We start from the raw sequence: 14,289 nt of genomic DNA on the forward strand, positions 1-14,289 counted from the left end.
TGACGTTTAAGAGATATGGAGGAAATGGACAAAGGACTTGGCTAATGTTTCCGGATGCTCTTGATGTTTTAAAGAGAAAAAACGGACAAACTCAAGTCATTCATTTACTATCTTAAGACATGATATGAAAGTCAGAAGGGCTTTAAGTGTTTAGCGTTTAAAGAGAACTTCATCTCCTGCAGAGGGAAGGTGGTGTTAAATGCCAGGCACAGGAACTAACACTAACCTTTACAGGAAGCTGATTTTCTAGCATCCTTTTTTATGCCAAAGGCATAGGGTCCTGATAGGGAAGGAATGGGACCTCAAGACTTGGGATGGGAATATATTCATGGATGTGCTTGATATACCTGATTTTTCTCAGCCTGTAGAAGTGGTCCTTCTTGGATAGAAGATATCAATCCCCACATCCCATTGGCTGAAGATTATGAAGAGGCCTCAGCTGAAACAGGTGCCTTGTGAGACAATACTTGTCTAGCTCAAGATCTGGCCCCACCTCCTTTCTCGGGTATTGGTTCAAGTCTTAGCAGAGCCAACTGGGTTAGTACTTGTCCTGCTAAGGGAGAGAATTATTCACTGAAGGATCTGCAGGGCCTGGATAATATGGACGAGCACAGGTTGGGATTCCCTAGGAGACGATCTTGAGTATGTTAAATCATAGGATGTGGGGTATGAGAATGATTAGGGGAATAATTACTGATATGGGGGCAATACATATAACTCAGTTTCCTTATATGCTTCCAGGATGCCTTTTGGAACTCAGAAAAAGTTATGGCCCATAGTAAATGAGACGGAGATTCCAGAACCATCTTGGCAGAATATTGAGATAAAGATTAAAAAGTTGAGAGGCAGGTGTATAAGAACAAATCTATTACATAATCCTGAAACTCAGAAATTGTGTATGTTTTTCAAGAGGTCGCAGAGGACACTTATTTCCTTAGAGTTATGAGAAATGTGCTGGTGATTGGGTGGAGGATACTATCATTATTGAGAGGCCCAGTTGTGGCTGTACTTTATTGCCTTGGTCTGAGGTAGGAAATGTTGATTGAACTAGATTCCATAGTGTCAATGAGGATGAAAGGACGATAAGGGAATAACAGAGGGTAGACTGTGTTAATTAACCATCAGAGGCAAAGTAGATGTGACTACCGCCAACAAAATTGGAATGTTGGAATAATCACTCAGATGTCCTGACCCACAAGAGTCTAGAGCAATGGATAGTAGAATATGGTCTTCTTAGGGACAAAATAGGTGGGAAGTCATTAGGGACATTACACACATGTGCCACATACAGATGCTCCTCAATTTATGATGGGGTCATGTTCCCGATGAAACCATTGTAAGTTGAAAATATCACAACTTGAAAATGCATTGCATTTACCTAACCTACAAAACATTATAACTTAGTCTAGCTGCCCTTAAATGTGCTTAGAACAATTATATTAGCTTACAGTTGGGCAAAATCATCTAACACAACCCTATTTTATAACGAAGTGTTAAATATCTCATGTAATTAACTGAATGCTATGCTTAAAGTGAAAAAAAATGGTTGCATGAATACTTGAAGCACTTGTATGGTTTTCTACCAAATGCTTATTGCTTTCACACCATCAGAAAATCAAAGAATTGTAAGCTGAACCATCCAAAGTTGAGGAGCATCTGTATGTGTGTGTATATCTATATGTGGCTGATGTCAGCTGCCTCAAAGATCAGTCACAATTTCTTGCCCAATATCTAGTCCTGAGCCAGTTCTCAGATCCAGAACCCATTGTTTGAAAGAGATCAAGTTCATTGAGGAAGGACTATAAAACACCATATTAAGTGTATAGAGTAGTGATTCAACCTTTTATTTCCTAAGCAACTGTACTTTGGAGAAAGGGAAGTACGCAGGTTCTTTGAGGGCTGTTGGATATATAATTTGAACTTACACTAACATCAGGGAACTCCAGGGATTACCTTGACCTGTCTATTAGAATAACAGTGTATTGGGGTTAGTGATAAAAAGAGTTCTGGCCAAGGTAGTCCTTTTCACTACGGGTTTAAGAAGTCAACGGTCCGGTGACTCACGCCTGTAATCCCAGCACTTTGGGAGGCCAAGGCGGGTGGATCACGAGGTCAGGAGATGGAGACCATCCTGACTAACACGGTGAAACCCTGCCTCTACTAAAAATACAAAAAATTAGCCAGGCGTGGTGGCGGGTGCCTGTAATCCCAGCTACTTGGGAGGCTGAGGCAGGAGAATGGCGAACCCGGGAGGCGGAGCGCCACTGCACTCCAGCCTGGGCGACAGAGCAAGACTCCGTCTCAGAAAAAAAAAAAAAAAAAGAAGAAGAAGAAGAAGTCAACGGGTCATATCCAGTGGCCATTTCCCCAGTTTCTTGGTGCATACTTACAGGACAAACATATTTAGTGCCTAAAAGTTTTCTCATACTTGTTTCTTGATCCATGGAGTAAGAGCTATCATAGTAGAAAGGTCAAGTTGAAACCCTTAAAACTGCACCCCTTTCCCAAATAGCCAAGACAGTAAATAGAAAACAATATATCATGGGCAGAATGGCAGAGATCAGTGCCACTCTTTTAGTAGTCCCCCTTATACATTCCTATTTAATTGACCACTATAGCTCTTGAAAGAAAAAAAAAAAAAAAGGATCGTGGTGAATTATTGTAATGGCTAATTTTGTGTGTCAACTTAGAGCGTGATCATGGATAAGATTAACATTTTCTTTTCTCCTCTGACAGTGTATTTTCAAACAGACTGTCCGAGCTTACTGATTCCTTCCTCTGCTTGATCCATTCTGTTGCTGAGAGCATCTAACACAATTTTCAGTTCAGCAAATGTATTTCTCACTTCCAAGTGTTCTGTTTGATTTTTTAAAAATTATTTCAATCTTTTTGTTAAATTTCTTTCATAAATTTCCAAATTGTTTTTCTGTGTTACACTGGAGATCACTGAGTTTCCATAAAACTGTTATTTTGAATTTTTGGTCAGAGAGTTCACATATTGCCATTTTATTAGGGTCAGTCACTGGTTTCTTGCTTTATCCTCTTGGGAAGGCCATGGTTCCTTGTTTGCTAATGTTTCTTCTGAATTTATGTGTATGTGTTTGAATTGAAAGATAAGCTATTTATTCCAATTTTCTCTGTCCAGCTTGCTTTGTTTTTTATTGGATATGCTTGCTTAGAGATTTTTTGTAATTTACCTGTTGAGTTTTTCCCTTTTTTCCCCCTGCTATGTTGTTGCCTCCTTTTTGGTACTAGTTGGTACCTAATCCCAGGTTTGTTTCAGCTCTAGCCAAGGATCAGAGCACTACTTATCTCAAATGGGGGAAGTCCTCAAGGGGATGTCCCAGCAGTGTGGAAAGGCTGGCTAAGGATTGTTCCCAGGGGGCCTGTGGAATGTACCTCTCACAGTGTGATGCTGCTGGACAGCCATCTGATTTGGCATCTCCTTTGGAAGAGTTACAGTGCAGAACTTCCAGGGCTGGGGATGGTAGTCTCACCCTCCCTCACCCCTTTGTTTCTGGTTGTCCTCAGGGATATGCCTCTCTTCAGGCATTTATGATATTTCCCATACGTTGAGACAGGGACAGTCCTCCTGCCAGAGAATTCGAGATTATGGGGAAGCTGATTGTCTACCTTGATCTCACTTTTTCTGCTGTAAAAACCATGAGTTGGGAGAAAAATTTTTACACTGGGTACCAGGCAAATTAAGCACGGGGGAGGTAGGGGGCATCATGGATACAGGAGTCCAATTCTCTTACCATCTGCTCAGAGATTTTTTACTTCTCTTTGGCCACAGGAACTGCTGTATCCTCCTATTTGATGCAACAGTTCTGGGATATTGCTGGTGATAATCTCTATGCTGTTTAGGTTTCTCTCTCCCTTCTCCCTTCTCCTCCCTCCTCCTCTCCTCCTCCTCCTGTTCCTCCTCCTCTGCCTTCTTCTTTCTTCTTTCCTCTTTCTTTCTTCTTCTTCTTCTTGCTTTTTCTTCTTTTGACAGAGTCTCACTGTATTGCCCAGGCTGGAGTGGAGTGGCACAATCTCAGCTCACTGTAACCTCCATCTCCTGGGTTCAAGTGATTCTCCTGTCTCAGTAGCTGGGATTTCAGGTGCCCGCCACCATGCCCAGTGAATTTTGGTATTTTTAGTTAAGACAAGGTTTCACCACTGTGGCCCAGGCCACCTTGAACTCTTTACCTCAGGTAATCTGCCCTCCTCGGCCTCCAAAGTGCTGGAATTACAGGCATGAGCCACCATGCCTGGCCCCTTCTGTCCGTCCTTCCTTCCTTCCTTCCTTCCTTCCTTCCTTCCTTCCTTCCTTCCTTCCTTCCTTCCTCCCTCCCTCCCTCCCTCCCTCTCTCTCTCTCATTCTCTCTTTCTCTCTTTCTCTTCTTTCTTTCTTTTTCCCTTTTTAGTATTTTTTTAGAGAGTGAAGCCAGCTTTCTTCTATGCCATCAGTTTGGTGAGATTAATATGTAAATAAATGAAGTATAAGTAAGCAGATTGCCCTCCATAATATGTATGGGCCTCATTCAATCAGTCGAAGGCATAAATACAATGAAAAGGCCAGCCTCTCTGAGCAAAAGGAAATTCTCCAGTAGATTGCCTTGGAACTTCATTTGCACCATTAGTTCTCCTGGGTCTCCACCTACGGGCTTTCAGAATGTAACTACAACATTGGTTCTCCTGGGTCTTGAGCCTACCAGCCCACATCACAGATTTAGACTTGCCAACCTCCATAACTGCATGAGTGTGAGCCAATTCCTTATAATAAATATATTTATATATGTATGCATATATATAGTTGTGTGTGTATAATGTGTATATATACATATACTCACACACATACATACATACACACATACCCATACACACAATGTATTGGTTCTGTTTCTCAGGAGAATGCTGACTAACACAATAGTGGTAGACTTCCACAAACTTAACCAAGTGGTAGACTCAACTGCAACTCCTTTATAATAGATAAAATTTTTAATAGAACAGATCAGTATAACTTCTAGTGTGTAATATGCAGCTATATCTCTGATGAGTGTAGTCTGTTCAACACCTAGGAGGCAGGAGAATAAGAAGCGGTATATTCATCTAGGATGGGGAGCAATATGCATTTATGATCTTGCCTTAGAACTGTATTAACTCTCTTGCTGTCTGACACAGTAAGTATGGAAGGACATTGATCATCTGAACATTCCAGAAAACATCACGCTAATCTGCTATATTAATGACATCGTGTACTATAATATCATAAGTAGAAATTATCAAGTAATCAGGATGTCCTGGTAAGATATTTGTGTTCTACTCAGTGAATACATTCTTTATTATCATTTTAATATCTAAATAATCTGTAATGATCTTACCTCTTTTATTCATGATTTGGTCATTTGTGTGTTCTTTCTTTTATTCCCTTGATCACTCTAATAGGAAGTTTATCAATTGTGTTTGTGCAAATTCTATTTAAGGAGTTCTTAGGGACACCCAAATATAATAAAAGAGATAAAACCTAGGACACTAGGTTTAAAATAAATATTATTAGTATTATAAGGTATGTAATGGAAAAAGTGCAGTACATACAAGAATATCTGGGTAATGCAAGTAGAGAAATGGAAACTCTAGGATAGAGTCAAGGACTAGAAAAAAGAAAATTAACAGAAATGAAGATACCTTGGTGGGTTAATCAGTAGGCTCGACCCAGCTGAGATAAGAATCAGTGATCTTGAAGACATGTCAATAGAAACTTCACAAACTGAAGCGCAAAAAGAAAAAGAGAATTAAAAACAACAACAACAACATCAACAGCAGAGTTATCCAAGAATGTGGGACAATTTTGAAAGATGTAATGTACATGTAACAGCAATACCAGAGGAAATGAAATAGCAAATGGAGCAGATGAAATTTTTGAAGTACTAATTGGAGTTTTCCAAAATAGTGATACATTAAACAACAGATCCAGGAGGCTCAGAGAACACAAAGAAATCTACCCCTAGGCTTATTCTATTCAAACTGAAAAACAAACAAACAAAAAACAAAACAAAACAAAAGGCAAAGAGAAAATCTTGAAAATTCTGCAGAATAAAAAACCTTACATAGAGAGAAACAAGGGCAAGCACTATTTATACCAGACTTCCTGTCAGACACCATACAAGCAAAAAGAGAGTGAATAAAATATGCAAAGTGTTGAAAGGAAAAACTCTATACTTCTATATCCAGTGATACTATCCTTAATAATTGAAGGTAAAATAAATATTTTTTTCAGACAAATGATGTTCTGGGAATTCATTGCCAGAAGCTCTAATAACTGCAATAAATGTTAAAAGAGGAGGGAATAGTTTTAAAAATGTTAAAAGAAGGAAAATGGTATGAGTCAGAAATGTGGATCCCTATAAAATAAGAGGGAGTATCAAAAAAGGTAAAATAACATGCTTATTTTTCTTATTCTTAATTGATCTAATAGCTATTCAAAGTAATAATATATTGGATAATTATAGCAAATGGATACATGATATGAATGACAGCAAGAAGAGTTGAGAATACAGTTATGAGTTATCTGCACTACCTGTAAAGCAGTATAGTGTTACTTCAAAGTGGACTTATATTTGTTGTAAATGTATATTTTAAACTCCAGGGAAACCACTAATATTTAAAAGTAAACATAATTATTTATATAATTATATACTAACAAAGAAGATAAAATGAAAATAATAAAATCTCAATTAAAACTAGAGAAAGCAGAAAAACAGGAAAAGAACAAAAGTGCTATGAATAAAAAACAGCTCCAAACATGGTAGATAATAATCCAGTTATATCACAAATCACTTCAAATGTGAACGGTCTAAATATATCAGTAAAATGACAAGGATTATAAGCATAGATAAAAACCAATATCTGACTATATGTTGCCTAGAAGAAACCCACTTTAAACATAAAAGCACTATGGAAATAATCTTTTCAACACATGGGAACTTGTGACCTGGGGACCTGGGAAATGTATCTCTCACAGTGCGATGCTGCTGAACAGCCAGTCTGATTGGGCATCTCCTTTGGCAGAGCTACAGTACAGAATTTCCAGGGCTGGGGATGGTAGCCCCACCCCCGACTTTGGTTCTGGCTGACCTCAGGGATATGTCTGCCTTCAGGCATTTATGATGTTTCCCATGGGTTGAAGTAGGGACAGGTCTCCTGCCAGGGAACCCAAGACGGTGGGGAAGCTGATTGTTCACCTTGATCTTTTTCCATTGTAAAAACCACGAGTTGGGAGAATTTTTTTTTTACCCTTGGTACCAGGCAGATTGAGTAAGGGGTCAAAGAGAGGTGTCGTGTGTTGAAACAACTGGATACCCAGATACAAAATAATGATTTCAGACCCATCAATTCATTATATCATAGTCCTAAATGAAGGATGTAAAATTAAAACTTCTATAGGATAATATGGGAGAAAATGTAAGTGATCTTGGGTTTGTTGATGAGTTTTTAGATACAATACCACAGTGTGATTCTTGAAAAAAATTGATAAGTTGGACTTCATTACAATTATAAACAAGTGCTTTGCAAAAGACATTGTTAACAGAACGAAAAGACAAGCTGCAGCCGCAGGCCAGGAGAAAATATTTGCCAAACAGATATCTGATAATCCCAATATATAAAATAATTTTAGAAACTCAACAGAAAGAAAATGAACAACTCAATTTAAAAAATGGGCAGAAGATCTGAACACCTCATAAAAGAAGATATGAAGATGGCAAAAAGCATATGAGTATATGCTTAACATGATGTCTAAGAAAATTGTAAATTGAAACAATGGAATATAACTATGCACCTATAAATATGGCTAAAATTCAAAAAGCTCACACCAAATGCTGGTGAAAATAACAGACAACAGGAAGAACTCATTGCTAGTGGGAATCTAAAACAGTACAGTCACTTCTGAATACGGAAAATGAATAATTAAGAAAATAGATGGCAATTGGGGGCCAGGTTTCTCACAGTTGGAGTGAGAATTTTCAGATAGGAAAGGGGAGGAGGCTAGGAAGATCCATGTAGTAATAAATTATAGTTGGAGACATTAGTATGAACTCTATTTAGCTTAATATAGATACAGGCCATTACTAGAAAACACACATATATGCCACACACACAGGATACTACACGCATATATACTTCCTTTGCCAGTTAAGAGGGCTTAAAGGAAATGATACCCCAGGAGTAATGGCCATACCCAGTTCCCAGTTCTTGGTTTCTAATACCATTCTCCAATAAAATGAAATGGGACTCCTTGAAGAAATTGTTAATTCTAGGACTGGGGCAGGAAATATACAAGATGAGCCTGGAGTATCCTGTAGTGTCAGAAAGTAAGGAAGTATGCAAAAACAAAACAAAACAAAACAAATTGAACATACATACATAAAATAAAATAAAAAAACCCATATTGATGGGAGTATATTTTAAAGAACACAGGAGCCAATGAAAGAGCTCACAATGGCTAAAGTGGAACAATTTGAACAAACAAATAAATAAAGTACTATTGGGTTGTAGCCCATAGTACAAAATAACTAGTCATGAATCCTTACTAATATAAATAAATAGGGTGGGGACAAAATTCCAAATAACTTATGAACTTACGTAGACTCTCCGTCCTCAGTGATGGAAACTTTACACTCCACTTTTTAATGGTGAGCTTTGCATAGTGACTTCTTTCCAGAGCACAGTATAGAAGGGGGCATTGTGGGAGGGTGAGAATAACTTTACAGTGGAGAAACCTGACACACATTGTCTCAGCTAAGTGATCAAGTTTAACAGCAACTGTGATGAGTCATGTCTGATATACATATACTTTATGTGATGTGGTAAGAGTGAATAACACTTTACCTCTGTGGTCTTCCTCTGAAAAGCCCATACCCCAATCTAATCATGAGAAAAACATCAAATATAATACAAATTGAGGGATATCCTACAAAATTTCTGACCAGCACCCCTCACAACTGTCAAGGTCATCAAAACAACACCAAAAATATCTGAGGAACGGACTCTGTCAAGGGAGAAGCCTAAGGAGACAAGTACACACAACATGATATGCTGGACGGGATATTGAAAGAACGAAAACATATTAGGTGAAACTAAGGACATCTGAATAAACCAGGAACTTCAGCTAATAATATCGTATTGAGTTGTGATAGTTTGTAGCAAATGTACCCTGCTCATGTAAAATATTAATAATAGGGGAAACTGTGTGTGAAATATATGAGAACTCTAGTATTTTCTTAACTTTTCTACAAATCTGATGCTGTCCTAAAAAATGTCTATTTTTAAAAAATCAACTAAGAAAATGTGACACACCCTGGGTGCTTCTGATTACTGTGCCTTCTGTCCCCAGTCTCCCTGCCCAGTCCTACCCAACCCTGCTGTTAGGAGGACTTGAGCCTGCCTTCTCATGGTCTAAGTTATGAGAACCCCTGACAAGTGCTAACCTAAGGAGGGATGTGGTTAGATTAGAATTTTAAGTGAACACCCTGTCCTCTGAGTGATGAGTGGATGGCAGGGTGGGGGGAGATAGAGAGCAAGAAAGACCAGCTGGAAGGGTGTTGCAACACTTCAGGTGAGAAACAACTTCACGACTTGACTTGATCCTTGATGGGGGTAGGGAAGAGGAGGAAGAATGAGGAATGATTGTGAATACACACATGGCAATGGCAGTTTTCTGAACTCAATGAGAGAACACCTAAGGAGGAAACATGGTGAGTGTTGCTGGGGTTGGGTGGGAAGGAAGGAATGCTAAGTGCCATGCTGTGCAGATCGATTAAACTTGAGCGTCTCTGGACACTTCAGTAGGGAAGTCCCTGATATATCTTCGTGTGCCTGCAGTAAAATAGCTTTGAATAGCTTGATACAGCCTGCCTAAAATGTGGTGGTTAAATAGTTAAAAGTGAGCAATTTGAAGAATTAAAGGCAGTGCTTTTCCCAGGAAAGGAGAGTCCCAGGTCCTGATATGATTGATGGCAGTAAAGGCTATGGAAATGTCAGGGAGCCAGGTAGCAGGAGGGTGACACCTGCAGTGACTGGGTCTGTATTTCTCCAGCTTAGTCAGTAGTTTTGACTTCCATGACTGCTGCTGGCCCAACCTTTACTTCCTTTAATAACGCTGTCACTTTCCCTCAGAGATGATCTGGAACACCTCTTCTCTCCACCTTGCCCAATTCTACTGCTATTGCTTTTCTAAAGTCTTCCTCAGTCAAGCAGGCAGACCATAAGACTTTTGGAAATCATGAGATTTTCTAAGAGAGAAAACCCAAGCAGAAGAGCCTGGAAATGTTTCCAGGGAAGAGACTAGAACCCAGAAGGAGCCCCCAAGCTTTCCTAGCATCTTCCCAGTCCCTCTCCTGAGAGGAGCTGAGTCGGGAGCAGAAGTGTACAGTGGGCTCTGCCAGGGGTTGGGTGTGGTGTTGTGGTGGAAGGTAGTGTTGGACTGAGATGCAACCAGAACAACGTATCCCCTTTTCATGGCTGGTAAGTGTTGTTTTCAAGTGCATTAAGTGAAGCTGATTTTGTTTTTGTTTGATTTGGATTTTGTTTCTTTTTTAGGAACTGTTGGATCTATTGAGTGGTTTGGGGACCAAAATTTTAAAAGGGTCAAGATATCTGTCCTCCTTTAAGAATGGGCCATGGGAGTCTCTTGCAGCTATTGACCCATACACAGGTTTTTGTGGTGAGAGAGAAGAAAAGGCTAAAGAGAATGTAGGATCCCAAGACTCCCAGGATTTATTATGAATCATTGTACACACTCACCGATTCAGCTTCAACACTGGGGAAATAAGGATTCCTATAGTGACAATAGTCCCTCAAGTAGAGGCTCTGCTCACCTGAGGTTGGGATTGGGCTCATTGGGGGTGGCACTGGACGATAATTACCTCTCTTCCACCCCACCCCATTAAAGAGACATGTAGATGGACAGAGTCAAGTTCACAGATGAGACGGGCCACCTAGGGGACCCGAAATAAGTGGGGCCAGTGGTTCTCTCTTCCCTTGTATGAGACGATCTAAGGGCCTCTGGATTGCAGGTGGTTATTTATGTTTGAGTGGCCATTGCACCTCCTGCTTCTGCTGCTGTTGCTGCTCTACAGGAAGAAATACTTCTCCCTTTGTGGGCAGGGCTGGTTGGATGTCTTGGATCTGGCCTGGAGCTGGGGCAAACATGGGCTGCTCCAGCTGCCCCTCCTGCTGCTCCAGATGTTTTAGTTGTCCCTCCTGCTGCTCTGGGTGCTCTAGATGCTTTTCCTGTTGCTCCAGGTGCTTTGGCTGTGCCACCTGCTGCTCTGGGAGCTCCAGCTGTGCCTCCTGCTTCTCCAGGTGCTTCAGCTGCCCCTCTTTCTGCTCTGGGAGCTCCAGCTGCTTCTCCTTCTGCTCCAGGTGCTTTGGCTGCCCCACCTGCTGCTCTGGGAGCTCCAGTTGCCCCTCCTGCTGCTCCAGATGCTTCAACTGCCCCTTCTGCTCCTCTAGGTGCTTCAGCTGCCCCTCCTGCTGCTCCAGGTGCTCCACCTGCCCCTCCTGCTGCTCCAGGTGCTCCAGCTGCCCCTCTTGCTGCTCCAGCTGCCCCTTCTGCTGCTCCAGATGCTCCAGCTGCTCCTCCTGCTGCTCCAGGTGCTTCAGCTGCCCCACCTGCTGCTCTGGGAGCTCCAGTTGCCCCTCCTGCTGCTCCAGATGCTTCAACTGCCCCTTCTCCTCCTCTAGGTGCTTCAGCTGCCCCTCCTGCTGCTCCAGGTGCTCCACCTGCCCCTCCTGCTGCTCCAGGTGCTCCAGCTGCCCCTTCTGCTGCTCCAGATGCTCCAGCTGCCCCTTCTGCTGCTCCAGATGCTCCAGCTGCTCCTCCTGCTGCTCCAGGTGCTTCAGCTGCTCCACCTGCTGCTCCATATGCTTCAACTGCCCCACCTGTTGCTCTGGGAGGTCCAGCTGCACCTCCTGGTGTTCCAGATGCTTCAGCTGCCCCTCCTGCTGCTCCAGGTGCTTCAGCTGTCCCTCCTGCTGCTCTGGGAGCTCCAGCTGCCCCTCCTGGTGTTCCAGATGCTTCAGCTGCCCCTCCTGCTGCTCCAGGTGCTTCAGCTGTCCCTCCTGCTGCTCTGGGAGCTCCAGTTGCCCCTCCTGCTGCTCCAGGTGTTTCAGGTGCCCCTGCTGCTGCTCTGGGAGCTCCAACAGTTGCTCTTTCTTCATTCCCAGTTGCTCATCTCTCTTGACTAGCTCTTGATCCAGTTGCTTGTCTAAGAGCTTCTTCTCTTCTTCCAGCTGTTCCTTTAGCTGCTGATCCTTTTGTGCTTTCTCCTGCTTAAGCTGCTGCTCTGGGTTTTCTGCTTTCTGATGTTCCTCATGCTGTTCCCAGTGCTGTTGCTGCAGCTCCTGCTTCTGTGGCTCCTGCTGCTGCTGCTCACATTCTTGCTCAGGCACTCCCTTTACAATAGTCACGTGCTTTTCCTCTTGCTTTAATGGGACCTCCACTGGGAGCTCGACAGACACCTTCTGGCACGGGGGAGGCAGTGGAGTTGGCTGCTTCATTTGCTCCTGCTGGGTATTGACTGGAGGAGGAACAGTCTTGAGGAGCTCCTGACTGAGGGCAGGGGAGAGGGTCACTGGCAGTGTGTGTTGCTGGGACATCTTAGAAGCTGTTGTCAACCTGAAAGACAGAAGAGGTCTGATGCACAGGCTGAAGGCAAAGGAAGTAGATGAAACCTTGGAAATCTGCAGAAGTACATGATTTTTTAGCATCACCTCTTCCCTTGGGCAGGGTACTGTCCTACCACCTCTGGACTATCGTTTCCCAAAAGCAGCAGAGAGTGAAGGGTGGAAATAGGGAGGAGCAGGGAAAGGTCCTCCCAGGAGTCTCCTTGTTCCCAGGTGAGAGCCAACAAGATCTCTCTGCAGGGCTGTTCTGCAAGGGTGGGCCAGGTGCCAGCTCACTGTCTGCTCTTGTCTAGTCCTTGTGTCCACCCTCATCGCTCCACTGACCAAGGAACAGAGATGTGTTCTGGGATTATGTCACAGTGAGGAGTAAGACCTTAGGGAACGAAACGTCTCTTAGAAAACACCAAGTCCTAGAAAACCAATAGGCTGTGCCAGAGAGGATCCAGGAGGTCATGGTGTGAGCTCCAGACTGGAGACACATGAAATACTGTGGACCTACATCTCCCATTGGAATGCTGTGTGTTTCTGGGCAAGTCACTTAGTCTCCTGGGACTTGGATTTCCCCTATGTAAAGCCAGCAGGTTGGCCTATTCAACCCCAGGGCTCCTTTCTCTCCTGACCTTCTGAAGTTTAGCTGCAGTCCTGGTGTCTGGGGTGGGGCTTGGGGGAGCTGGGAGGTTGCTGAGAATTGGAGCTTGTTCTTCCAAGACTTATACTTCTAAGTTGAGTTTTCCTGCCCCAGCTCTGCCTAGGTTTCTCCAAATAGAAAGGTTTCCATATCCTGCCAACCCTTCTGTGCAGCATAGCCAAAAGGTAGAAGCTTTTTCCTGAACCTCTCCCTCCATAAAGAAGGCAAAATGATGGTCAGTCAAAAACCCAAGAGATTTAGGAAAGAAATTGACTGCTACTCCCCTCCTTCCTTCCATATTTCTCTCTCACACACAACTCCAAAAATATGGTCACAAGAAAATATGGGACATAGGATGATTACTCTCTGTTCTGCACTTTTGTGCCAAGGCACTTTTCTCTCAGTACGCTGACCTGAGACCCCCTAGAATGAAAGTCCAGCTGAATCCAGCCCCAGATCAATGCCCGCCCCCACCCAGGCTGCCCACTCCCACGTTGTATGCTGTTGGAGGTCCCAAGTCCCAACCCTGGTTCTACCATCCGACACTTACCAGACTCACAGTAAGGCTGAGGCAGAGGCTTTGGTGGAGTGCTGAGCTGAGCAGGAGTCAGGGCACTCTTTATATCATTCCCCAGCCTGGCCTCCCTCCAGGTTGAAGGTGATGGACAGGTTTCACCACTCTAGTTGGTCAACTTCCTCTAGCCCCTTCCTGACTCACCACAGGCATCTTAAGCAGCAAACCCTTCAGGGCCCCATTTCCCAGGGACACACAGCTCCTGCCTGGCCAGAGGATTCTGGGAGCTCAACTATTCCTGTGATGCTTTTATGACCTGGGCGCAGGGAGCTGAGTGAGGCATCCTACTGTTTTGTGACCTTAGTCAAACTTCTGCTCCAAATCTCAATTTTTCCACTTTCACAATGAGTTTGTTCTCATTATTAGGCCAAAAGATTCACTTTCAAGGGCATGAAATGGAAAGTTATGTGTCTTT

The 14,289-nt window shown here is 42.8% G+C and overlaps 1 protein-coding gene across 1 annotated transcript; it reads right to left on the reverse strand.

Annotated features, from left to right (window-relative positions):
* Positions 1–10,783: 10,783 nt before the first annotated feature.
* Positions 10,784–13,899, reverse strand: LOC105497907 (involucrin). Its single transcript, XM_011769435.2, has 2 exons — positions 13,851–13,899; positions 10,784–12,664 (listed from the first exon to the last, which is right to left on the reverse strand). The coding sequence occupies exon 2, from the start codon at positions 12,643–12,645 to the stop codon at positions 11,065–11,067; it is 1,581 nt and encodes a 526-aa protein (XP_011767737.2). The 5' UTR covers positions 12,646–12,664; positions 13,851–13,899; the 3' UTR covers positions 10,784–11,064.
* Between the last annotated feature and the right edge of the window lie 390 nt (positions 13,900–14,289).

Source organism: Macaca nemestrina, chromosome 1 (assembly GCF_043159975.1).
Source record: "Macaca nemestrina isolate mMacNem1 chromosome 1, mMacNem.hap1, whole genome shotgun sequence".
Classification (NCBI taxonomy): domain Eukaryota; kingdom Metazoa; phylum Chordata; class Mammalia; order Primates; family Cercopithecidae; genus Macaca; species Macaca nemestrina.

Excerpts from the sequence above, each read along its gene's own strand:
- LOC105497907 (XM_011769435.2), bottom strand. The coding sequence starts at position 12,645 with ATGTCCCAGCAACACACACTGCCAGTGACCCTCTCCCCTGCCCTCAGT.